The sequence below is a fragment of the Protopterus annectens genome, chromosome 5.part1 (genome assembly GCF_019279795.1).
Source record: "Protopterus annectens isolate FY-2018-M chromosome 5.part1, PAN1.0, whole genome shotgun sequence".
In the NCBI taxonomy this organism is placed as follows: Eukaryota; Metazoa; Chordata; order Ceratodontiformes; family Protopteridae; genus Protopterus; species Protopterus annectens.
In genome coordinates, this window is record NC_056736.1 from 650,807,837 (window position 1) to 650,835,266 (window position 27,430).

General features: G+C 39.6%; 1 protein-coding gene across 1 annotated transcript in view; it reads left to right on the forward strand.

Annotated features, from left to right (window-relative positions):
• The first annotated feature begins 4,368 nt into the window (after positions 1-4,368).
• The window catches only part of LOC122803247 (receptor-type tyrosine-protein kinase FLT3-like), a 185,473-nt gene continuing 162,411 nt past the window's right edge, over positions 4,369-27,430 (forward strand). The window contains exon 1 of the mRNA XM_044072842.1: positions 4,369-4,562. Within this exon, the coding sequence (XP_043928777.1) occupies positions 4,372-4,562 (191 nt within the window). The 5' untranslated portion in view covers positions 4,369-4,371. The remainder of the gene's footprint in view (positions 4,563-27,430) is intronic.

The window sequence follows — 27,430 nt, forward strand, 5'->3', positions numbered from 1 at the left end:
GGCTAAGAAGAATTGAAGAGACAGGAGCCATGCAATATGATGGGCTCCAGGGGGAAGGGAATGAGAATCCTGAAGACTTCTAGGTGCGAAGTGGACCTATTTGCTATAGCAGTCCTACCTATTACTTCTTACTGAAGATGGACACATATCTTATATATCCAGCATTATGTTACATACACATTGTTTTATTATTTCTTTTGCATTCAAAGGACATTGCAAATATACTTCACACCCCCAATCAGAGGGGAGAAAGATCGCTGTATGCACTGAGTATTTCTGTACGAAACTCTATGTGATGGTAGCTTAGGATCCAATTCAGGCTCAGTAAAACCCAGCTGAATACTTTTCACATATGATCCTTATAAGACTTTTAAAAATAGTTTTAAAACTGAACATTTTAATGCTGGCATTATCTGCAACAAGATTGTGTAATGCAATGATAAGATTCAGCTGAAGGATGCAGACAGTCTGGTGATTTCAGAATCATAGTTTAAGCAATGAAACCTCTCTTTCCCTGCCTGTCTCTGCATTATGCTAATTTCTGGAATAACAGTCCTGGCCCATAAGTTTTGGGTAGGGCAGTTATACTTGCAAAAACATTCCTCATGCTCAGACTACTGACACCGACAGTTGGGGCAACTCAGGGTAAATATGGCTAGGCTTGTAAGAGCTGTAGAGCCGTTAGCTTAGTAACCTTCTATGAACATATGAACCTAGGACTAGTAGCCAGTGATTAAACTGATAATCTCTGCAACCCCACCTGGCTTAAAGTTAAACTATCGCTTGCTCATCATACCAAAATCTATACTATCTGAAAATATATATATTCTCTGACGCTCTAACCTACATAATCTTGAGTCCGTTTTGGTCTCTTGGATTTCACTAAGACACAAAACATAATCGATTACACTAGATGAGTTTAACCTTGAACGAGGTAGCACCTTGCAGCTCACTTTAAATTTTAAACCAGTTAGTGTTTACAGTCCAGTTTGTTTTAGGTGATTGTTGCCCCTTTACAAATATCCCCCATCTCAGTATGCTGTATTAAGCTCTGTGCGATGCCGTTTGATACCACTGTGCTTACGTCTTGTACTGAACACTTAGAACTAAAGAGCAAAAGAACAAAAGCTAGGTGCTGTCACAGGCAGATTTATCTTTTCTGTTAAAGAGCAGGATCTCTTACAGAAATTGCTTCGGTTGACTGGACTTCCATCTTCAACATATACAATATTAATCTGACTCTATTTTCTGTTACATAGCTGTAAGTATTCATAAATATATCTTTTCAATCAATAATGAATGACTTAAAGGAAACCAGGCTTAGTGACTTATATGTAACAGTCTTAATCTTGGGATGGAACCTGAGACTTTTGGAAATCTACTGAAAACACTTCATTATCTGAACACCTTATTTTAAAAAATGTCATATAGCAGTATAGAATACCAAATCAACCTATAATAATAACAGCAGACAAAACCTCCCATCCTGGGAGAAAAACAGATAAACAGAGGCATCTTGGGGTAAAAATAAAACAACAAAAAAAAATGCCTCCCCAATTTTTTCAATTCCAAGTAAGTTAAGGGATTCTCACCATGATGTTACCAATGAAGTTGTGCACGCATTGCTTGAAACCTCAGTACTGTAGTAATAACTCTGATAGTACCCATATACTATACAGAGCCCTAAGCTGGACTTAAACCCCATATTCGTGTCATCAGTTGTCCACAGACCAAGAAGACCTTAGAAATATCAACTGACTTCACCCCCACGTGTTCTAGAAGATTCCTCTGTCTGACTGCTGTGGAACCTCATTTATTGTAAAACGTTAATTCATTCTAAATATTTCCCTCTCTCTTTCTCATGGTGTTGTTCTTAACACATGTAAAGTAGCTGTTATCTTTTCTCTTCCTAAACAGTATACCCTAATCATCAGACTCATTACAAGACAATATCTACACTGACTGGTCTTGCTCAGAGATTTCAAAGTGCTATTTAAGATTGTGTGCTGTAGTATCTAACCAAATATGGGCTGCTTGTTACTAAAGAGCACAGCTTTACACCTAGAGGCAGTACCATAGCTATTATCCATACAGTTGCAGATAATACCTTGGTTAACGTCTGCAAAGGTAATATAATATTATAAATAGCATACTTGATAATACCAACAAATGTAACGGGTGTCACATTTATAGATTTATTGCGTGTTTTTGATTTTGTTAACCATAATCTGCTTCATAATAAGCTGCTGTTATATGACTTTGGTTAATTGTCAATTAAATTCATTGATAACTACATTACAAATAGATGATTGCATATTAAAACTGATTATTACCTGTCCAAAGGAGAATTTGCTTTCACAGATGCACTTCAGAGATAAATACTCAGACCGGTTCTCTTCTCATTATCAATTAATACAGTTACATTGTTTGCGGTGGTGGTGCTGCAGTAGCGTTGTCGCCTCACAGTAAGATATTGTCCTGTTCGATTCTCAGCTCGAGCGTCTTCTGTGTGGAGACATGTGTGGATGGGCGTACCTTCGTTGAAGGAAGTGCATCAGGGCCGGCAACTCGGCACGTAAAAAAATCTACTGCCAATCATTAGCGGACTGGAGTTCCGCTGTGGCGACCCCTAACTGGGAAAAGCTGAAAGATACAAACTGTTACATTGTTTATGCCCATATTTAAAGCTCTACGTTACACTGACGGCCTAGATTTCATCATTCCCTAGTACTTAGCGCAGTCCATTCAGCAAATCTTTAGCATGACTTTATTTGCAGATTCACATGGTTCAAGACTAATAGCATGTCAATATAAAACACACAGTATGGACATTGGCATCCGTGGCAATTTTAGCCAGCCTTAGCCTCTCATAGGTTATGTATGGTTCGATCTGCTCCTTGCCCAGATGTCATCATTTTGATATCTAGACGCATGACTTGAACCCCTTCTGGACATTATCCAGGCATAGAATCTATATTCCATCTAAAACAGGCTTTTCGTGTTGTTTATATATTAGTACATGACAGTTAAGAGTGCTTTAGGAAAAATATACTTCTCCCAAACTAAACTATGCTCCCCTTGTTTTCTTTCAGTATTTCTGAAAATTTTAGAGTTCTGCACAGAGTAACAGAATTTATAGGTTTATCAACCTCTGAGATTTGATGTAAGGTAATTACTACTCTGACTATAGTCAGACATTTAACCAGTACCGAGGATTCTAGCATGCTGATCAAATAACTATCAGTCTTGTTTTAATTTACATTAATTATCTCAGAAATTATCCAGATCTAGTAACATTTATAAACTGGGATATAAACCATTAAAGCTATTTCTTGAACAGTCTACCACTTTACTTGCGCACAAGAGACTGTTATTTTTCTAGGTTATCTGCTCATTTGTGGATTTTACTTTCTTATTCCCTTTGAGGAATCAGAGGGCACACCAGTTTTAGAATAAAGCTATATGAACACAACAAGCGTTATCAAACTGCAAATACAGTCCTTGTTAACTTCTAAATGCTCCTACATACTTTATTCTATGCATGGGTCCCCTCAAATTATGAATGGTGTGATCCCAGTTATTCTCATTAGGGGTAATTTATAATTACCAACCATAGGAATGGTAAGGCCAATCCATAATCAAATGAGGTTATTTTGAGCACAAAAGGGAAACTGGTTAGGTGTAAAATGACCCACTAGGAAAGCTAGCCTAGTACTTATCTATAAAACTATATATATGTATACATACATACATGAGTGTGAATGCATCTATGCGTGGGTTGCACATATATTTTATATGTATATGTATATGTATGCATGTGTATAATGACTGTTGATCTGAAAAATGTCAATATTCTGAATCATATTTCTTGCACTGTTTATGTTCTAATTAAGACTATAGCAATTATATCATGTTTGTCTACTGCTTCTTGTGATATTGTGCTGTATCTTGTATGTTTGCCAATTTGCATTGATGGTAGTTGACAACGACCTTTGGGCCACCTCAGTAACCCAGCTGCCATATGTAAATAACAGTGACAAGACAGACAAACAAAAAACTTCTGCCACTCCTTTCTGCCACTGTTATATTAATTTGAGGTTCTGCCACTCCATCTAGATGCACCTTTAGTAATTCATTCTGACTGTGCTTTAAAAGTGCCAAGTTTACTTTTGTTAATATATGCAGCCACAGCAGTGGAACCTGAAAGAAATAAAATAATTGAGTTAGACAAGAGGAAATTATAATTGTTTAGTTTCACTTTATTTAATATTTCAATGACACTGTCATTCATTTTAGTTTATTACAAGTATGGGTGTATTGTATCTGGAAAATAACAATTTGCTTATTTTTATGTTAACACAGCATTTGACAATGAAGAGAAGTGAATCCATTAAATGCATTCTAATGCCAACGGATTTTACAACAATAAAACCAAATAACACAGTGGAAATTAAAATATTTGACACTATTGAAGTTATGGTAGTAATTAACATAACTGGAACAATCTGCTTTTGGGATTTTAAGAAAAAAAGGACACCATGTACATTCAACTGGGACAACAGGTAAGCTGAAAGATAGGCAGAGAGGAAAAGCAGAGTTTTTAATCTTTAACTTATATATTAATTGCGATATTCAAAACTTTATTTGTGTTAATACTTAAATGTTGCAGACTTCTGAATTATCTTTACAAATTTACTCACTATGATTTGTCCCCTAGCAAGCTATACTTATTCACTGCATGCATCAATTTGAACTGTAGCTAAAACCTGTCCTTATATATGTCTTTTTTGGGGGGTCTCTGCCTTCATCATTGGTCATCCAGCTTTCTCCTTTCTCTGTTGGGTTATTCTTTCCCTTGGGAAAGCAAGACCCTTCTGTATCTGTAGCCTAACCAGGTCCTCCATCTATAGGGATGATGAATTTAATGACACCAGGACCGGCTTTTGGTCAACTAGTAGGCCAAAGGTCTCTACAGTGCCCCCCAACACTACCCTGTGCCCCCATCCTGGTCTACCTACATCATCCAGATTACTGAAAAAGTGCTCCTGCTAGAGCGGTGCCATAGGTGGCCACCTAGTTGGGCTATGCCCAAGTTTGGCTATGAATGACACTCATCTGAATGAGATGACCACCCTTGCAAGTTGAGAGCAAAGTTGGAAGGCATCATGCTGTGGCCAGACTTGGGATTTTTTATTTACACAGAGAAATGATGCAGGATGAACTATTTCTAACTCCAGTGGATGATGCAAAGATATCGTATGCCCATAGCACACATTCTCCCTTGCAAGTGACCATGATATATTTGCTCTAACAACCCCTCCCAACTTTAAACTAATCAGTGTTGCTGAGGAAATTTGACTTTGACCAGGCAATCCCCCACCTCTCACCACCCCCCTGGCTTATCCAAGGTTGTACTTGTCATTGACAAAACAATAGGAAGACTTTGTATTAACTGTGCTTCCTTTTACCATGCCTTTTGAGGTATATAATAACCACAGCACAAACAACTTTAGCGTTATGCATGCTACTTTTTTACTTACAAAAGATACAATGTCTCCATGCTTATCAAATTATATTTTGTTAGTATGCTACATGATGATGAAAACAGTTACCATGGCTGCCATGGTGTTACTAAGAATACCAGTGATCATGAGTGGGGTTAGCACAGAGGGTCTAGGTGATGAGAATCGGATGGAGTTCATCCTGCAGTAATGGGTTTAATAATTAAATAATTAATGTTTGCTCAATAGCAAAAATATTAGAAAAATTGTATACAATGACTTTAGACTCAACTATAGACCAACAACTACACTAAACACCATAACTGATTAACTGTACTAAACAGAGATAATGATGAATTTTCTGGTATTTGATGTAACTAATCATGCTTTATTGTTACAGAAGCTCACAGACAGTGGCATTGCAGAGAAAGTGATGCATTGCTTTGATTTATTTCATTGCCAACAAAAGTTTTAGGCTCAAATGACATAGCTGTATTTCTGGAATAACAAGGTTCCCTCCTTGGTCCTCTGCTGTTTGATAAAAATCATCCCTGGGACTTGGCACACTTTAATTGCATTCTGTTTATTGATGACATTGCCATAACAAGGGCTCAAAGTCACAAAATCATCTTACTAAAAGTCTACAATATGAATTAACTTGAATCTGGAACTAGCTTACTAGGAACAGTCTTACAGACAACACTAAAATTCCTTTATAATGATGTGTAAAAACTAAATGAAAACTCCAGCTAAGCTAGAACTTCCACTGAGTGACCTCTCAAACCTCTTGTAACAGAGGCACATGGGATATATGCAAATGGCCCTTATGAACATCAGGTGCTTCAGCTATATGGGGATTCTGAATGGCCATGACTTTTTTACTTTTAAGTTGTTTTAATGGAAAATTTCAGGCCAATAAAGCCAAACTCCACTAGCTGTGGATATGCATATTTTGGCCTTGTTATGACCTCATCAGCACAGCACAAGCAAAGAGCTATGCTGATGAGGTCATAACAAAGCCGAAGCGTGCATATCTACAGCTAGTGGGGTTTGACTTTATTAGCCTCAAATTGTCCATTAAAATGACTTAAAATAAAAAAGTCATGGGCATTCAGAATTGCCATATAGCTGAAACACCTGATGTTCATATGGGTAATTTGCATATATCCCATGTGCCTCTGCTGCAAGAGGTTTGAGAGGTCACTTAATTGAATTTCTAGGTTGGCTGGAGTTTTCATTTAGTTTTTAGTGATTGGATTTTCTGTGTGACCTTCTCAATCATTGTTTTAGATTATAATGATGTGTGGAATGCCCCAATAATTAAAATTTACTGTTAATCTTCAGCTGACCCTGATGAAATGCTTCTTCCACAAGTTAACTTACTGCAGTACCTGGGTATTTGAATTTATGAGCAACTTTTATTTCCTTTCCACAATGAAACTGAAGTTGTCAAGTTAATGCAATAACTGAAAGCAGCCGACAGTGGGTGGCTGGATGGAGTAACCCAAGAAACAAGAAGAACATTTGCCATTGCTGTTCTATTCCATCAGTTATAGTATGGAATATTGATAACTCACCCCCAGTCCCACATCTCAAAACATTAACATTTTACAGGTAGCTGAAAGCAAAATTCTAAGATTCAGTAATCTAACACTAAAAAAACACTTTACAGAAAAATGTGTTGCCCATATCAGACAAAGCCACCATTTTGCTAAACAGCCTGATCTTTAAACTATTACAAGACAGCTATTGTCCACCTCTTCCAAATAAGCTTTCTTTCAAATCAGCATCTTACTATGTCAGATGCAAATTAGATAGTCACCCTGTAAGTCCCCCCACTCCCTTTTTACTCTTACTACTACTGAAAATGCTTTCTATCACATTGCCCTACGCCTTGAAACAATTTACCATAGGCAATCGGAGAAACTACTAACAACATATCCTTTTAGAAAAAGTTAAATGTTGTGCTGTTCTAAAATAATACAAGCAAATGGTTTTAAAATGTGAGTTAATGTGTATCCTGTTCCTTGAAAACCAATGAATTTATAAACTGATATTTTAACTTAAATATGCTTATTGCTGAATCTTCTAAATGTGCATTATTTAATATATGTATTTTATACAATATCATTAAATATACAGGATCTTTGTAATCACACATTGTATACGGCAACTGCTATTGATTTCCAAATTATATACCTTCTCTACTGCATACATTGACATTTGCCATAATATTTTAACTTATTGACCCATCAGTTCAACTTTTATTGCTGTGGCTTACATCTTTACCCTAACTAATAACTCTTATAACATCTAACTAATGACATTTGTATAAATCACTTTACTCTTTCACTCCAAATTATGTTTTTGAAATTCTGATCTCATGTCTACATATAGCACATAGTAATGTCAGTGGTGCAACAGATAGCATACTCATCTTGATGCAGAAGGCTGTGGGTTCTATTCCCACACTGGGTAGACCAAGTGCTGACACTGCAGTACAGCATAGGGGGTGCTGCACTCCTGAGTGTGGCAGCCTTCGGATGAGATGTTAAACTGAGGCCCCCACCTGAGTTGGTGGTAGTTCGAGTATGTGTGAAAGATCTAGAAGAAGCTCCCCAATGCAAAGTCCAAATTTCCCCTAGTAGTATAAATACCATGTTGGATCTTCCTGAAAAGAGGCTGCTAGCCTAGTGAGAATAACCCAGTTATCAAAAAATAAATAAATAAAAATTCACATATTTCTGTTCTGTTTCACTATATAAAGATCAAAAAATTATTTAAATTATTTTATGTATCATATGCCACAGATGATTTTGTACTATATGTGATGCATTCATATACACACACACACACACACACTCGCACGCGTGCCCACACACACACACACACACACACACACACACACACACTTGCACGCATGCCCAGACACACACACACACACACACACACAAATATATATATATATATATATATATATATATATATCTATATGAGCTTTATAGTTGAGGATCCACAGGGCATGACTATATGTGCAGTCAGTGACAGGTGTCATTTCTGTTGAGTGCTTTTGGGTTTACTGAGGATAATTTTTGCAGGTGGAATGTCTGGGAGGTCTTTGGGGTTTTGAAAGATTGCTTTTATGTGCCTCAGCATAAGTAGGTCTATGTGTGGGGTGTATACTATGTGTGGTGGGTGCGTGTAGCCTGTGTGTTTCTGACAACCAGATTGTTATTATGAGTGCTTGTAAACAAGAGTTTGCCTCCAGAGACATTGTATATCTATATCTCACGCATGCTGTATTTGTTTATTTGAGGATTAAATGGTTGTCGCTGAACATTAGACAATTGTTACATTGTCTTACTATCCATCAAATTGGCTGCAGAGAAATTGACAAAGTGCATATCCATGATGTTAGATTTGTTATTGAGTAAGTTCAAGGCTGTGGTGCACAAGGGGTTAATAGTGTGTTGACTAAGGATACTTTTGTGGTTAGAGACTAGCCAACGCTGTTTAATAATAATTCAAAGGGCAATGGTCCCCAACACACAAACTAGCTGCTCTATGTTACTCAATGTGCAAAGTAGTTGCTCTGCACTCACTGAGTTACTGGTACAGTTTCAGAGCTGGTTTTATATGGAAAATTTGTTTCTAGGTGCCTTTGTTTATACAGGGAACTACTGACCACTGCTACATGATGGGCTATGACAACCAAACATGCTTTTACAGGCTCTTAAAACACAGTTAACTGAATTTTAAGCCCTCTAATCTATAAAATGACTGCACTTTATTTATTTATTTATTTATTTTTATTTTACATTTGTTGACCGGGATAGCCTGACTTGATACATGTCCATTTTCAGTGGATGCCCCAGGAGAAAAGCTTCACAATAATTAAATTAATAATAGCAGCAACAGTACAATAATATTCAAAGAGAGCAAAGGAGATAGATACAATATGTCAGATAGTTCACAACAACACTAATACGTATGCAGAATGTTAATAAAGTGAGAGAAGAAATAGGATCAGTACACAGATTTAGAGCACATTAGGGCAACAACAGTATAGAGAAATGTTACGTTCAGCAGGCATAACTGTACATTAAGGTATAACACATCAGATGGGTGGAGTATCTGCTTGCTGCTGGTCTACTAGCTAGGAAAAGACCATAAATGTTAAAATGAGTTAGTCAGGGATTAAGCATGGACAGAGACAGTTAGCCCTTATGTATTTTGAGGCCTTTTTTAAATAGGGGAAAAGATAGTTCTTGGGTAAGGTTTGCAGGAAGAACGTTTCAAGTTTTACCCACTGAGTTTGCAAACAGAGAATCACCTGCTATATTATTGGATTTTAGGGTTTGGACTGAAAGCTTGTTGGACAAATGAAGTGGCCTGATGGCATTATGTGGGCTAATAATACTCTTAAGGCTTGGGGTTTTGTCCAGATGGTTAAGTATTTTGTGAGCTACCGTGAGCTGGTTAAGCTTAAGTATGGAAGGAAATTCCAGCCAGTCAAGTTCAGTTAGGTTTTTGCAGTGGTGTGTCCTGTATGCCATACCAGTGTCGAATCTAGCTATATGGTAGAAACAGGAAGATAGTTTGCCAAGGTTAGCTTTAGAGAGGTTTGAAAATAGAGGTGAGGCATATAGGAGAGTGGAGATGAAATGGGTTCGGGCAATAGTACACCTAGCATAAGGGGTTAGAAAAGGTATGACCTTATAGAGGGTTCCTATTTTTTTTGTTGACGGACTTAATCTTATGGTCTATGCGTGCATCAAATTTGAGGTTAGTATCTATGATAACTCGAAGGAGCTTAGTTTGGTTATCAGGAGAGATGATTTTACTATTGTAAGACTTAATAGTAAATAAAGGAAGAGTGGATCTAGAGGTGGGAGAGAAAATTAGCAGCTTGGTTTTGTTGGGATTCAAGAGAAGTTGTCGATCAGTTAGCCAGTTTTCTATACTGTTAAAAGTATTTGGGGCAAGGGTTATCAGACTGGCTGGTGAGGTGGAAGAGCAAATCAACGTAGAATCGTCGGCATATTGTGCCATTGAGGTAGTAGTATGGTCATTTATGAATATAGAGATGAGGAGGGGACCAAGAATGGAGCCCTGAGGGACTCATAAGGTGACTGGGAGATTTTATAGCTTATAGCGTTCTTATATGCTTCCCAGCTCAGATAGACTAGGCCACCACCTACTGTTACTACATGGACTGTCCCAGTGCTCTTAATGTAAAAATGCAAAAAAGGAATGCGGAAGAGTTTAATGCTACCACAAAATAACTTCTACAAACTACATGGACAAAGCATTTTTAAGTATTAGGGACCTTTAAAATGATTTAAAATACAAAATCAGCAAATAAAGCAAAATGAAGCAGCAGTACTGTAAAACAGTTAACTGAATTGCAAAATAATAAAATAAATCTCTTATCTGCCAAGGAGGAAGTAGGATTAATTCAGGTCCCTCAGAGATAGTGACAAGGGCGCCAAGCAGATGGGAGCCCTGGGAAAATGAACAGGAGACTATTTGTAGTAAATGAAGTTTACCCACAAGAAATACTAATTTGCTGGGTGGGCAATCAGTATCATGGGTCTATGGAAAACAATGGATGGGAAAAGTACTTAAACAGCTTATACATCAGGAAATATCAATGAAAGAGGGAAGGGAGGGAGTTGGAAGTCAGATTACCATAAGGGGTGGACGTCAGTGACACAGCCTTTTAAAACCACAGCAGGAAAAGGGTGGGAGAGTTGAGGAAAAATTCAAGCTGCAAGAAGCAGGCCAACTAGACCGGGATCCAGTCATATAAAGCTGATATTGGAACTCAAGCATTACGACCCTGATCTACATGCCAGTGACCCCAAGTAGTTCCTGCCACAACTGCAAATGAAAATACAAGATTAAGGCCCCAGACAGGGTTCAAAATACAATTAGCTAGCTTTAGCAAGTAATATGGAGATAGAAGTGCAGGATAAAGTATAAGTGATGCTCAGATCTTGCATTAATTCACAATCCTCCCCAAGCTGAAAAGTATTATCACACTGGTTAGTTTAAGTGCAATTTAAATAAAAAAAGCAGAATTGAAATAAATGTTTTTCTTTCCTGGTTGAGGAAAAGCTTGTCACTCACAATTCAATGCTTTACACATCTCTGAGAATCTTGCATAATATTATTCAGAAAGGCTGATATTTCAGTGAAAGCAGGATTTGAGCAACCTATGTAATGTTAAACTTGAATAATTGTTTAGACAACACATAGTAATTGTTTGTTTTCTCATTTATAATTGAATGTGTCCGCATGTTGTTATGCAATGATGTTAGTTAAGATGTTAAAAAAAAACAAGGGCATCGCAGAAACAACTTTACCCTGGGAGTTAAAGAAATACACCACAGAAACAACTTTACCTTGGGGGTTAAACAAATGCACCACAGAAACAACTTTATCCCGGGGGTTAAACAAATGCACCACAGAAACAACTTTATCCTGGGAGAGAACCGCATTCTCATGCAAGCTCTGAGGACGTACAGAAAATGTCTGTTTAGTAAAGCAGGGCCAAAACGGGCAGAGAGAGTGATGGTAAGGAAACAAGTAGTGGCTAACATCAGTGCCGTATGGGGGAAGGAACCATACATTAGCACAATGTAGGAAAAGAGTGAGTGACCAGGTGGGACATGCAAGGACAAAAGCTAGGCAGGATGCCATTGCCCACAGCAGCACTCAGCACTTCTGGTGGACCTTTCATAGACCAACCTTTAACTCCAGATGAGGAGTACCTCTTCACTATAAGGAGTAAGGCAGATGAAGATGCCACTGGAATCACTAGAGGTCCTGTAGACACAAGCAGCTTCAGGAAGCTGCAGCAAAAGCAGTCATAATGTGTGGAAGATTACTGAATAGCTTAATTAAATATGTTATGCTGAGATTGACCTGTCAAGAAACCCATGCACATATGACATAAATGTTTTCATTACCAGATGGCCCATCCACATCACATGTTGCAGAAAGTGTGCAGTATTTGCATGGTAGGTGTGGATACCATCTCTGTAAGGATAAATAATTTCACCTGTCACAGGTCTGATTAACCATACCCTCACTTATTCTTTTACAAGTTCAGCACGAGAAACAACCAGTTACTGTGCTTCAGCACAGTAAGCTGATGTTGACAGTAGAATGGCTGTCATGATGATGTCATAACTCTGATACTCATGACACAGCCACAGCCATAAAGTGTACTGTCAAGACCCCCATCCCACACCCCCATCCCACAACAGGTGGATAATTAAAAGGGCAGTCACATGGGTTCATACACTCAAGACAACGAGGAATTGACTGGTATTATGATTAAGGTGTTTACCTTGCAGGTACAAGGTACATGGTTTGATTCTCACTATTGAAGGGAAATGGGCTAGGCTTAAAATGGCCCCCAAGGGCAGTTGGCCTACTACTTGTCCATGAATCTATGAACCTATGACATTCTAGGTTGGGGATGGTTTGACACAATGTAGCTCAACACCTATTTCTTGTAAACAGTCTGAACACATTGATGAAGACACTGTCATTTAAAAGATATATGTGCCCACTGTAACACCAGTTAAAAGAGGCACCCTCAATATCATATCTTGCAGGCCACTGCCACTGAGAGTCCGATAAAGATGGTTAGTTTATTACAGGGCATACAAGAGGAAATTCACCACTATACTGGAATGGTGGACATGGTGTAGGCCAGGGACAGCCTAATGATGATCTTCATATACAGTATGATGGCACATACCGCATCCTTATCTGCTCCCATGTCTTCACTAGGAAAGACATACAAGAGTCATAGTGGAAATACTGGTGGATGTGGATGAAGGAATGTCCACATGTGCAGGATGAGCAGGCTGCACTCCACATGTTTTCAAAGGAAGTACTGCCCCAATTAAGGGTGACACAACCAAAAAAGGCAGCCAGGCCTCAGCAGCCAACTACAGCATGTCTTCGAAACTCTCAGATGAGGTATAGGTCATGCTGCTCTGTCATATCAATGTTTAGTGGTTCCCAAGAAGATAACATTATTGCAGCAAAGTGTTACAAATGTAAATTCTCTGTGTATTATAATGTGAAATGTGATCTATACCTGGAGCTTTTCTCCCCAGGCCTCTATTGAAAATGGGTACATACCCAGACAGACTATCCTGATAAACAAATATCAAATAAATAAATAAATAAGTAAACTCAGCATCAAGCTCACATGCCACAGTCCATGGGTCCCTCACCCATACTCTCATTAGGGGACATTATAGATAATAGATTAATATCAGCTTATTGAGCGCTCAGAAAGTTGACTGTCATATGGCCATGACCATATCACTGACTATCTGAAAGCTCAAACTGTGCAAAAACAACAAAATCTGTGTTTTGCAGGGGGGAGCAAGCTGCACTGCAGCCCCCATGTGAGGAGATGTGTCCCCCACACCTCTGCAAATTATATATACCAACTTCAAGGCTGCATTATAGTGAGAAAAGTGCAAATTTCCTGATCCCCACTGTACCGTGATCTAAGTACAAAAAGTCGATGATACGGTCTCAACTATAAGATGTTCGACTTTCTGAACACTCTATAAATCCGATATGAACCTGTGAATGACACCTCACATATGCAAGTCATGTTATAAACCTATGTCAAGGCAAGACAGCAGTCACCCAGTAGTCAATTTTCTTACAGTAATGTCCATGTATAACTCTTCACTACATCTGGAGAATAGTGATAACACAGTGCAAAACAAATAAAAAATATATAAAAAACATTGTTTTCACAGCTTTTAATCTTTGTGCACAGTTTAAAATACCATACAATAGTACGGTCAGTGCAGGGAGAAGTTTAACAACAGCACAATGCATGTGTTGTTACACATTTGTCTGTAATCCTGCTAGTAACACTAGTACTGTTGCCAAATAACCTTCAGCGCTTTACAAATGATGACTATTATCAAGAATTTGTCATACAACTAAAATGTGTTGAGAAACATTGCAATAATCTGATATACAGTAGCACTTGATATTTCAACAAACAAACACACAAACACACGGTATAACCAAGAGCAGACATAGAAGGCCTGTTGTAAGTAAGGTTAAATCAATGTTAGCTATGGGAAACAAAAGGTACTTATGCAGTAGTTACTTTCCAGTTATTGGTATATCTGAAGAAAGCACAATAAAGCAGCAACAAGCAGAAACAAAAAATAAAATATAAAACTTTACTTTCCAGTATCAGTGTATTCCACATGCTGTGCTGTAATCTTTGAAGGGGGGAGCTGTACCTATCCATGCTGGAAATGGAATCTTTGGAGCTACTACCTGCCATCTGGTCAGAACACCTTTCACTTAAACAGCAGTGCTGCTTTACCAGTACTAAAACTAGAAATTATTTCTAAACAAGTTCATATGATCAACATATGAAAAGGTGTGCTTTCTTTATGCCTTTTGCATTACTGAACACTTTAGCATGATAGTTAACTATATTGCCACTTACCACAATGCACCATGTAATACAACATTCAAATAATTTCCTAGAATAAAATAAGTATGAGAAAAAAACTGCCTGATGTACAGCGTAAATTGACCATGCACCACACAGTATAACCCACAAGTAACACTGCATGCATCAGGTATTATCTAAGTGAGTTTTGTTGTTTCACTTTCACTAAGTGAAGTTGTGTCCCATAGATGTACACTAGTTACAAATCCTTTGCCTCTGCAGCCATGTACCATACATGTGAGTGCCACATGGGGTCTTGTGTTACAGCCAGCTAATGACCACTATCACTATTGTTAATGGTGTTAGGACTGACCACAGGAGCCATGCTTCCATCATGGGGAAGTTTTACACCAGATTAACACATTATCATGTTGTGCAGAATATAAAATGTGGTAAAAATCCTGCATGCAGTAGCAAGGTCATACTAAATGGGGACCATCAGACTTGTCCAGGCAATAGAAATGGGCTTTCAGTAGGCCAAATACTCACTCAACAGAAATCTATGCCTAGGACATGGTGGTGCTGAAATGTTCTTCAGCACCTCCCCTGGGATTACAGACTGGTGTCATTAGCCAGGATTCAAGTGGTTAGCCTATATCACCTGTAAAACTAAGAAGGAGGTTTTACATAATAGAAAAGGGGGAGGTTATTAACAAGCAATGTTGTGTTGTGTCTTTCGGCTTTTCCCAGTTAGGGGTTGCCACAGCGGAACTCTAATGATTGGCAGTTGATTTTTTTACGTGCCGAGTTGCCAGCTCTGACACACAACCTTCAACAAAGGTACGCCCATTCACGCATGTCTCCACGCAGAAGACGCTCTAGCTGAGAATCTGCAATACATTTTCTAAAATATATCTAAATAAAAGAGCAGGAAAAGTTTGCCCTTACCAACAAGGTGACCATGTGGTATCAGAGGTGGCAAATTGAGCTTTTGTGATGCCGAGCCAACACATTATTAACGCCACCCCCCATGCATCGCACTCTGTCTAATAAATAATGGAATAGTAGTCTTTCCTGTTCTGATATGTTCCCTCCATGGTTCAGATGAGGTCCTAATGGCAACACCAGTGCAGTGTATCACACCAAGCACATTAGGAAATCATGGCATTCTGTAAAAGGCACTTGTTGTGGCTCAGTCCAGACGCAGCACCGGCAGATAAATATAGTGACCCACATGAGCTCAGTGTATATCGAGGAACTGGTGAAGTGCCCTCAAGGCAGAAGCCTCTGAATACCCAGTCTGGCCCCAGTTTGCCTCCGAAAGGTCCCTGTTCATAGGTTCATAGATGTGTACTAGGCTAACGGCCCTGGAGCCTATATAAGGCTAGCCCATGAAGATTGCCTGGCATCATGCCACCCAAAGTTAGTTCCCAGTGCCCCTGTCAAGCAAGGCCGCTGAAGTGATCCCCGGGCTGAACTTCCTATTGCCCACCCACTTGTCAAGATTTCTCTTAAATAGGGCCAGTGACATGCTCTGCTTGACGTGAATGGGAAGTTTGTTCCAGAGTATGGGAAGTCTCTGGGTTAGGAACCTGTCCCTCCAGCATGTTCTGTTTATTGTGGTAATGAGGTTAAGGTCCCTGGAGCGTGTGGTATGTAGGGACTGGGATTTCTTTAGGTATAGCATATCTAGCAGCTCTGGGTCAGACATGGCTTTGTAGGTCAAGTAGAGATTGCCTCTAAGTAGGCGATATGTGCCAGAGTATAGCTGAAGGTTTTTGAGTCTGTCCGTATAGGGCATGTGTCTAAGGCTAAGATCATCTTTGTGAGGTAGTTTTGTGGCCTTTACATTTGTTGTAGGTGTCTAGTGGGGTACATACCAAATGGGGCATTGTATTCTATAATAGGCCTAATGAGGGATGAGTAGAGAGGGATTATGACCTCTTTCTTCCTGGATGAGAAACCTTTTGTAATGAGATGTGCCACATAGAAGGACTTTCTGACTACAGTGGCAATGTGGTTATCAAAGGTGAGGTTGCTGTCAACCTGTGTCTCCAGGTCTCTTATTACACCTTTGGTCTTTAGTGGACTACCCCCTATGTGGCAGTTCATGGGCACTGAATTTTTCCCAAAGGGAATGACAGTGCTCTTTTTGGCATTGAGCTTAAGGCCATGGCTCTGGCACCAGTCAATGATGTCAGTGAGGACTTTTTGTAGAATGTCTATATCAGTTGGAGAATCAATAATGACTCTGAGTTTGCAATCATCTGCAAACTTGGTCAGCCAGAGTCCCTTTGTGTTGGCTTGAACTTCAGAGAAGTAGATGCCAAACAGGAGAGGACCTAGGACCGACCCCTGTGGAACACCACTTGTAACTGGTCGGTAGTCAGATTTGGAGTCTGCTACTTTCACAGTGTGGGTTCTATCAGTGAGTCAGTTGGCAACCCATCTTATTACATAAGGTTTATGCCTAGTTTAGTGAGTCTATCTATGATACCTGAGTGAGGGACGGTGTCAAAGGCCTTGGCAAGATCTAGGTAGGTTGTGTGAACTACCTTGCCTTGATCCACAGCTCTGGTGACAGACTCAAAGAAGTCTATGAGGTTGAGCAGGCATGATCTACCTTTTACAAACCCATACTGTGTGGGGTCCAGAGTTTGGAGATTCCCTATGTCCTTATTTATGCGGTCCATGATGATGCACTGCATAGCCTTACATATCAGACTCATCAGGCTAATGGGGCGGTAGTCCCCAGGGTCTGTAGTCACTCCCCCTTTGTGGAGTGGGATGACCATAGCAGTGCATGATTTGGTAGGAACAAAGCATGAAATGAGGCTGTGCTTGAATAGGGTACTCAGGTGTGGTGCCAGTTCACTTTGTAATTCATGTAGAACACAGCCAGGGATATTATCAGGTCCCATGAAAGCTGTATTCTTGGCTTTGGACAGTGCGGTTTTTGCCTGTGTAGCCATGATAGTAGTGACTTGGCATTCCGCAGGTATTGTAATAAGCCCTTTAGGGGGTGAAAAGGGGGTAAAGTTCACACTGAACCTGTCAGCCAATATGTTGGCAATATCAGTTGGTGCTGTATATGCTTTGCCATTGTGCTGTAAGTCAGAGCAGATTTGAGTATTGTCATGCAGATTCTTGACATAAATATATAATGCCTTGTGGATGTCTTTAGAATCTGCAGCAGTTTTGTTTTTGTAGCTAGCTTTAGAGGATTTGATGATGGATCTCAGTTTTTTGCTGAGGCTAACAAAGGCATTTTTCCAGTCTTGGGACTTCACCCTTTTCTGCAACCGTTTGTTCCTTCTGTTGTAGAATTTGTTTATGGTGGGGGACCACCAGATTGGCTTCCTTTTTAGGAGGAGAGTATCTTGGTTCTGTTTGGTATGGCCCATTCCATGCACTTATCTATGTGCTCATACAGTGCATTGGTGTATGATTCAGCAGTCATGCACCTATTTTCCATTTGCATGGGTGTTGTGAAGTTATCCACCCCTGTTTTTAGAAGCCTAAAATTGGCTTTGGAGAAGTTTTTATGGTGGTTTCCTTTGGGGGGGGGGGGTTGAGGGTGGGATGTGGATATCCATGGTGATTAGCTTGTGTTCAGATCTGACCAGGGAGGAGTTGAATACTGGTGTAGAGCAATGGTCACCCATGTTAGTAATGACCAGGTCAAGGATGTTTCTACCCCTGGTGGGGGTAAGAATAAGTTGGTCCATGGCATCGGAATTAATGAATTCCAGAAAACTTTGAGCCAGTGTGTTGGTACATGAGTAATTTTCCCAGTTAATGGAGGGGTAGTTAAAATCTCCCAGTATAAGGTATTGAGTTGTACCTAATATTTTCCAGTGTGTTTAGGAATGTGGATTGGGAGTCTTGGGACATGGTAGGGGATCTATAGCAGGCTACAACCTGGATTGCAGTTTTACCCAGTGTTAGGTGTACCTAAAGTATCTCTGATGCATTATGTTGGGCTACTAGTCTGGAGGTGTGCATATCCTTTATGAATATGGAGACACCACTGCCTATAATGCTTTGGTTCAGGTTAGGGGCCGAAAGGTGTTGTATGAATCATAGCCTGGTAGTGCTGGGGTGCTCTCTGGAGCCTTGAACCATGTCTCGGTCACTGCACAGATGTTAATGTTCTCCATTTTAAGGAGTGCTTCAAGCGAGTGCATTTTGAGATTTAGGCTTCTAGCATTGAGTAGCATAACCCTCAGATTTTGTTTGCTTGTAGCTATTATGGTGGTAATTTTGTCTTTAGGACATTGCCTAAAAAAGGCACTATAAGGGTGGCAAGAGCCTTGACCAGTATCCAAAATCCCTGGGATGACAGGTGCAGGTCATCTCTGGCGAAGCATGGAGGTCTGTTGATCATGTCATCCCAGGAAGACAGATATTGGATCCCCTTAGAATGACACCAGAAACTTAGCCAATTGTTGAAGTCAATGATTTTCTGCTTGTACTGTGGTATCATTCTGGGTGACAGTAGGATGCTACTCAGAGCTAGGGTCATACCTGCCTGGGCTACAAGATCAGACAGCTCCTCTATGTCTCTTTTCATGTAGACCAGGGAGGTATGTCTCAGGTCATTCACAACATGGACAGTGACAGAGTATATTTGTACCTGTTGTGGAGTGACCTAAGTGCATGCGTGATGTGGCAGATTCTGACACCCGACAGGTAGCTGACCGTAACTTTCTCCTTATTCAACCTACTGAGTGGGACATCAGTATGCCTTACAGTTGAGTCACCTATGACTAGTGCTTTGGGCGAGTTGTTTCGCCTTATTGGCTTTGGTTGAGTGGCATACTGTTTATGTGAGGTATGTGTTTCAAGGTTTGTGCTGGGATGTGGTGGTTGTTTGCATTTCAGCCTCAGAGGTCTCTGTTGTTTGGGCAGATTTTTATTGAGAGCCTCCGTGAAAGTAGGTGTGTGTTTTGTCTTACTATGTGAGGGTTGTGGTGGTGTATGTTCTGGAGAGCTATATGTTGAATGTGGTGTGGTGCAGGTGTTATCCTTCTCCTCTTGACTGGCTAATCCAGTCTTGGCTGGAGAGTGCTTGGCTTCCAGTTTGGCTAAATATGTGTATCTCTCACAAGTCATATGTTCGAAGGTAAGGGGAGAGGGTTGCCTGTGGACATGAGGCAGTTGCTACACTGCCTCAGAATGCCTTAGTTCACCAGGTTGACAGGAGAAAGCACAGGGAACTGACCTTTAGACATGCCTGGATATGAGCTCAATATATTAAGTACTGAAGCCTTTCACAGGAAAAATGTCACTCAAGGTGTCTGAGTCTGTACAGAGCACTGTCAAACACTCGAGGGAAAATCAGTATGTAGACCCTGAAAATTTAAGGATGAAGTATTTAGGCAGACGTTCTGAAGTTAGTAAGAAATCAAGCAGTACTTACTGAAAACAAAGAATTAGCTTGTCAAGAATGATGAAAAGAGGGGAGTCACATGAATGGCTACTGCCTGGCTACTACTAATTCTGGTTTCAGCACAGCTTCACTCTGTTGGGATACAATGCTCCTTTGGTTCTTCTCTCACCAGAAGAAAAATGTTATCACCAATCCCAAGCATACCTCTCAACAATCCAGATTTTCACAGAATATCCAGATTTTTGCCTGATATTTTTGGTCTGTTCCTCATAAAATTTGGGGTTTTGTAGTAAATCACTGAGGGTTGAAGTCACTAAATAATATCTGAGATTTAGACTCATATCCTTCAGAAATGCATTCCAAGACAAATCCTGTTATTTTATCAACTTTTTAAGTTTATAAGAGCAACATTTAAAATATGTCCCGGTTTTTGGGTCTTTGTCCTCCCATAATTTAGACTTGTCCAGATTTGTTGTGCTAACAGATTGAGAGGTATGGTGGCAAATGTAGTGAGATCTATACTTACCGTAGTATCCATAGGTATAGGTAGACCACACATCCTCCGAGTTATCTTCTGTGGACCATACACACTCAATAAAACCTGTACTATATCCCTATCCACTCTAAATAAGTCCAAAATGTCTTAATCAGCAGAGTTAAAATGACTCAGTCTTTGCCTATATCTGCATCTTCTCCACTGGCGGGCACCGCTAGGTGCCAACAGACAGCTTTGGTACAGCCAAGACAAGCAGCTCCCAATGCGAAACAGCCAAGCTTGCAGCAACAGCATGCAACTTTGTGAGCTGCAAAGTAGATAGCAAAGGTATGACTTTGCTTTTAAATGTGACAGCAAATCACATAGTTTTGGGAAAACTGGCTTATTTACATAAGACAGTTGCGGAATTTTCAGTCAGTGTTTATTTACATGCCATTGCAGCTTAATTTTCATACTTCCTCAACATAAATTTTCTGCAGCTAAGTGCAGCTACGGTCTATGAATTGTGTCTCTGATCTGCGCTGAGGTGCAGCCAATGCAAAATCCCACTACACATGAACACAATGACTACAACTGCCACATTAAATGTCATCACTAAGCCATTTTAGGATTACTATTAAAAGATACAATAAAAAAGATAAATTGGATATTGGTACTGGAAGTATCAGAGATGATCGAGGTGCCTTTAATCCAATTACTGACATTTCTATTAGGACTTATTTTAAAGGGTATAAACTCTACATGTCATATATATTCTATTCCATTTTGCTCAAAGCTAAAATAACACATTGTTTAGTCACTGTTCCAGTAACCTTAGTTCCCTTCTGATCAAGAGGCCCTGAGAGTTATTAATAAGCTAACTTCTTCATTTTGAGCAGAGACAAATGAAATTCATTTGCAAATAGGGAAGTCTTAAAGGTACATGTTGGGGCTATTTTTATTTCTTTGCTTAAAAGGGTGTAATTTCAAATGGCTGAAAACTGGAGACTGTGATTCCTATTTTAAAACTTTGACAGAAAAATCACATCATGAATTATATGTATGCTACTTTAATTTCTATAATGGTTAAACTTTATTAACTATTATAGTATGAATTACAAAATAAAAATCTGTCTGCATGTCATAAGCATAAATTTCCATCATGGTTTTACCTGAGATCAGGCCCAGTTTGATGGCATTTCTGAGCTAGTCTGTATTGCATTATACATGGGAGAGTTGACTAGTATTTTACATATATATATATATATATATATATATATATATATATATATATATATATATATATATATGTATATGGATCTAGGACTTTTGATCAAAAGATCAAAAGTCCAAATCCATTATCAACGAACACACTTTAGCGAAAGTGCTTTTCACCGAACTCTCTCCAGTACTCTCCAGCTACATGTACACAAATGTTCATAATATGTGCCATGCTGCACAATATGATCCTGTGGAAACAGCTGCAGCAGGAACAGCATGGGGCAAGGCCACACAGTCCCCCACCATTACCAAGGCCATCACAGGCACAGAGGGACTTGGAGGAGGAACTACCTTAGCCTGCCCATGTAGGCAGAAGGAGGCGTGCCCAGTATGCCCAGGCCTTGCCAAAGAGGCAACGCATAGCACATACACTGACATGGTAGGGACCCAGGGATGACACCTCTTTCTGATTTGCACATACAGTAAAAGCACAAAATAAAAAACAAACAAACTTCTTAAACAAACAAGCGAGAGAGAAACATGATAAGAGCCGGTAACTACAAATAAAGTCTTATTTAATGAGCGCTTTTGGTGGAGATAATGCTTCACCTTCATCAGATACCATAAAATCAATTAACTGTGTTTTTATGCACTTATCAAATAGCTAAACTGATTAATTAGTTAATTGCAAATAGTAAAGCCACTTGTCAAAAAAAGAAAAAAGAAAAGAAATACATATATACAACACCAAGCAATATTGTAATGTCATGCAAAAACACAGTCTGAAATGTTCTAAAAATGCTAACCATAACTTAAAAAACAACTTTAAAAACAGCAGCAACAGGAAACTAAACTAAGCTAGTCAAGAGATTAGGTAGTATAAATCCCATTAAAGTCTTCCAGTAACATTTAACTCATTTACAAAGCTTGTTCTTCAAAAATGTCTATGTATGTTAAAGACTAGTTCTTCTTACAGATCTTATTAAACGTAAATTAGTTCCCAGGTGAACTAATACTAGACATCACTAAATTACTCCATAAGGAGTATAACGACAGAACAAAAAAGGGTGTGCAATAAACTAAAAAATGTATGCATTATATAATAAATAACCAGTAAATATGTAGACATAAAAATAAAAATAAAAATAAACCAACATTAATTTTGTTTCATCTTCTCAAAGCTAACCATTTAAGGATACATTTAATGGACAGGTGTTCATTGAGGCCAGGATGTATATGCGCTGTTGTTCTTATTTGCCACATTAATTCATCTATCTCAAGTAATAGTTGCCAAGGACTCCCTCTTGGATCACTTTGCCTTTGGTGTAAAATAACAAATTTAAAATGATGGTCTGGGCATTCTATGATGTGTTTTGCCACATTATTCATGTCTTTTTTACTAATGGCATAACAGTGCTCGTAAATACGTTGTTTAATTTTTCTTTCTGTTTTGCCTATGTAAAAGGCCTTGCGATGGTCACATAATGTGGCGTAAACAAAATCCTTAGTCTCACAATTATATCTCATATTAATGTTGTAAAGCCTATCATTAATGACAACTTCTTTTACTACTAAGATTAGTTTACATTGTAGACAAGCTCCACATTTAAACATGCCATAAGATCTATTAACATGTAATTTCTTCCTCCTTTCAAGTAATGTTTTGAGGTTAAGGTTCCTTCTATATGTAATTTTTGGTTGCAACCCTAGCTTTTTACATAGGGTTTGATCCTCAGTGATGATTTTCCAATTTTTATTCAAAATCTGCCTAATTACTTGATAATCTATAGATAAAGTACAAAGGAAGCTAATCTTGTATGTATTTTTCCCAGTAGGTAATGGGACATCACCTTGTTCAAGAAATGGTGGGCTAATATGCTCTACTTCCCCACCCAACAATGATTTAAAATGTCCAGTATGACGTTTACATAAAACCTCGGTCTTAATATTAGCCACTAGGTTGATAGGATAACCTCTGTTAATAAACATATTTTCTAAGTTCTCACATTCTTTCTCAAAATTGAAAAACTCAGTAATCATTCTGGCCGCCTTTACCATCTGTTCTTTAATGACCGCTTTCTTTTGATGGTAAGGATGGCTACTACTGAAGTGTAAGAAAGCATTAGAGTAAGTGGGTTTCCTATAAATTCTACTTTTGTACTTAGAGTTGACTCTGTCCTTGATTAATAAAATGTCAAGGAAATTAATAGAGTTTTCGTCTAGGTTATAGGTGAATTCCAAGAATTCTGTCAACTCAGTAATACTTGCTATAAAAGAAGGTACTAAAGATTTTGGCCCTTTCCAAATAATAAACATGTCATCCTGGTACCTAGTGAACCAGGTGACATGCTCTTGAAAGAGTGGATGGGTAAAGAACAACGTGTTTTCCCAATGGGCCATGATGGCATTTGCAAAGCTGCTGCCACATGGTGAGCCCATGGCCACACCAGATTTTTGTAAGTATATTTCACCTTCAAAGGCCATGAAGTTGTTGGATAAAACTATCTCTAATAATGTTTCAGTTAGGTAAATAGTGTTATCTGGGACACTCCTAAGTAACAGAAAGTCTCTAATCCATTCGAGCCCTAAGTTCTGGGGTATGACGGTGTAAAGGTCCTTAACATCTATTGTCAGAAAGCATGCTTCAGCCTGATATTCAAGGCCATTAATATTATGTAAAAAACCCCATGAATCTTTACAGATTTGTGGTTCAGATTCAATAAGGGGTTTTAATATACTATCGACATATTTGGCTCATGCATACGTCACAGACCCATACAGTAAAAGGAATGCCAAACATGATACTACCTGTGGTTTACCATGTATAGGGAGTGTACTATATGCATCCAACATAGTCAGCCCTCCAGCACCGTCCTCAGTACTGACACAGCCACAGGGTAAGTCACTCTTCCTATCAATTGCTGAATGTAGCAGCATGTTCTGATAGTTGTATCTATGGTATGGACATGAGCATGCAAGGGAATTGGGTGGCTGAATGGGATGGCAGCAGATAGTGGACACCTATATGGGCAGCATGAAATCCATAACAAATACTGGTGTCAACATACTAGGCAGTACTGGACAAGGTGACAACTCCCACCGCAGTACATGTGGTGGCCCAAATGTGTGTCCGTAGGACACACACATGCATGTCAGTAAGGCTCACATACCCACAACCAGCCTCAGCCAGCAGGACAGGTGTGGATGACCATAAAGAAAGGCTGGGCTAAGGCCTCCAATTGATAGCAATGGTGAACAGCCCCCCTCCAGATCTACACAGACAGACTACAACATGTCTGGCAGTTGTATGTAACTTCTGAAGGGTAAGAAGCCTGAAACCTGAAATGTAGGTCAATAAAACCTAAGATATGTACTCTACTGATATGCCCCCTCTCTACATGATAGGTCAGAATAGAAAATGAAATGGAAGCCAACAGAGTACCTGAAATACCAGTACAGTCATAGCACATGTTTAACGATGTCAGGTGTGCCCCCTCCCCCACAATCCTATGTAGAAATGCAGTAACATGTAAGTGTGAGTAATAACAGTGGAGCACAGATTACCTGAGCTGGCCCAATCTACAGGATAGATTGTTGCATGTGTACAATATGCAGGGGTCTGTGTGTTAGGTTGTGTGTTCAATATTGTCTGGAAGTGGTCAGCATGTAGGCATGGAAGGTTGTGTCTTGGTGGCCTGTGGGCAGTACTGTGGATGACAGGGCCATGTTCTGACAACTGCAGTGCCAGCCACAATGCTTCTCAGCAATAACCATATCAGCAGTAGTCCATACTCACTGTCCAGATGTCAATATCTGTCACCATCTGAAAGATGAACATTCCATGAATGTGGGCTGATACATACACAGTTTACACAGGTGGAAGTACCCTAGACAGAGTAAATAAAATGTAACTGTCAACTGCACACAACTTTGGAATTGTACATACAAGTTAGCAGCACATCAGTTGTCCGTGTAGTATGGAATACTGATGTATTCTGGCCAATCACTGGCAGACCACAAAAGGCACAGTTATGAAGTAATGAGAGACTGACTATGTCCCTGTACAAGGCAGCATAAGGGGAATGTCCCATGTATATCTGTGAGTCAGCTGCAAGTAGCTTCCATATCACACATGCACTCAGCTCACCCCAACATCAGCCACAGGTCATATCCTTGCTGTTGGGAATGAGTACAGTATGACCCCACTTCTGTATGGGAATACTCACAAAATGCAGCATGCTGAAGAGGTGTCCCATGCAGGTGTGTCCCTAGCTGTAAGCAGCACCCTGCCTGCATCCAGACCAATGGATTAATATGGACAGGAACTATTGCCATTAACAACTCACACACTTACCCTGTCACCCCAGGGGAATCCACTGGCTTGAAGCCTTGGAATGAAGGAGTGACAGAATGCACTGGCCTGCTGCAGATGGCCTGCATCTCTACCAAATGGCCTACAGTCCTCTGTCAAAGGCCTGTGCCTCACCTGTTCTGTCAATGTATGGTATCTCATGGGGTCCCAACTAACAACCTAACACAACAGAACACAAATGCAAGGCCATGTCAACAAATCCAAGTAGCATGCCCACCATGTACTACTGCATGAACTGTGGACCAGCCCCTAAATACCGCTGAGATGAAGGGCCAACTATAGGGATACTTTTCAGATATCGCTCACATAATGTTAGGAAGAGGATAGAATAACAGAGTGGGGGGGGGTGTAGAAGCATGGATGTCATGGACTGTGTGAAGTCTGAAACTCTAATGTGTGCCCATACTACCCCTGCCTGCAAACCCAGTAATGGGTGGCTACAAACCTGTTTGTAAACCACAATGTGAAGGGGAACTCACCAGATATATGAGCCCTACCTCTGGGTAACCTTTGTGAATCTGTACAGCTGAGAGGTATGGCCACAGCAAGATATGGCCATTCTGTTAAGTCGATATATGTGCAAGAAGGGGATCCTCAGCCACCATAGTACCAAGGTGCTGGACTACTTATACAGACCCATCAGGAAGTGTATGCAGCTATCCCTCCAGAATGGCATGAGTGTGCAAGAATTTGTAGGATGCGGACCATAATACTGGACACAGCGTCATTCATCTTGTATTTCCCAGGAAATAACTGTGAGCAAATAAGTATATCTGTCAGTAGTTGATGACATAATACATCACAGTGTAAAACAGTACATATGTCTGAATATCTCTGCTAACACCAACCATGTAGCACAAGTAGCACAGACAGCAATAGTTACAGTATCCCACTATCTGTCGCCCATTGTGACTCCATATTTTCAACCTATCTACAGATATCCTGCAGAAACAGGTTGCTAGCTGTAGGTGTAGAACACCAAACCCTGGACTGGAGTACAATCCAACCT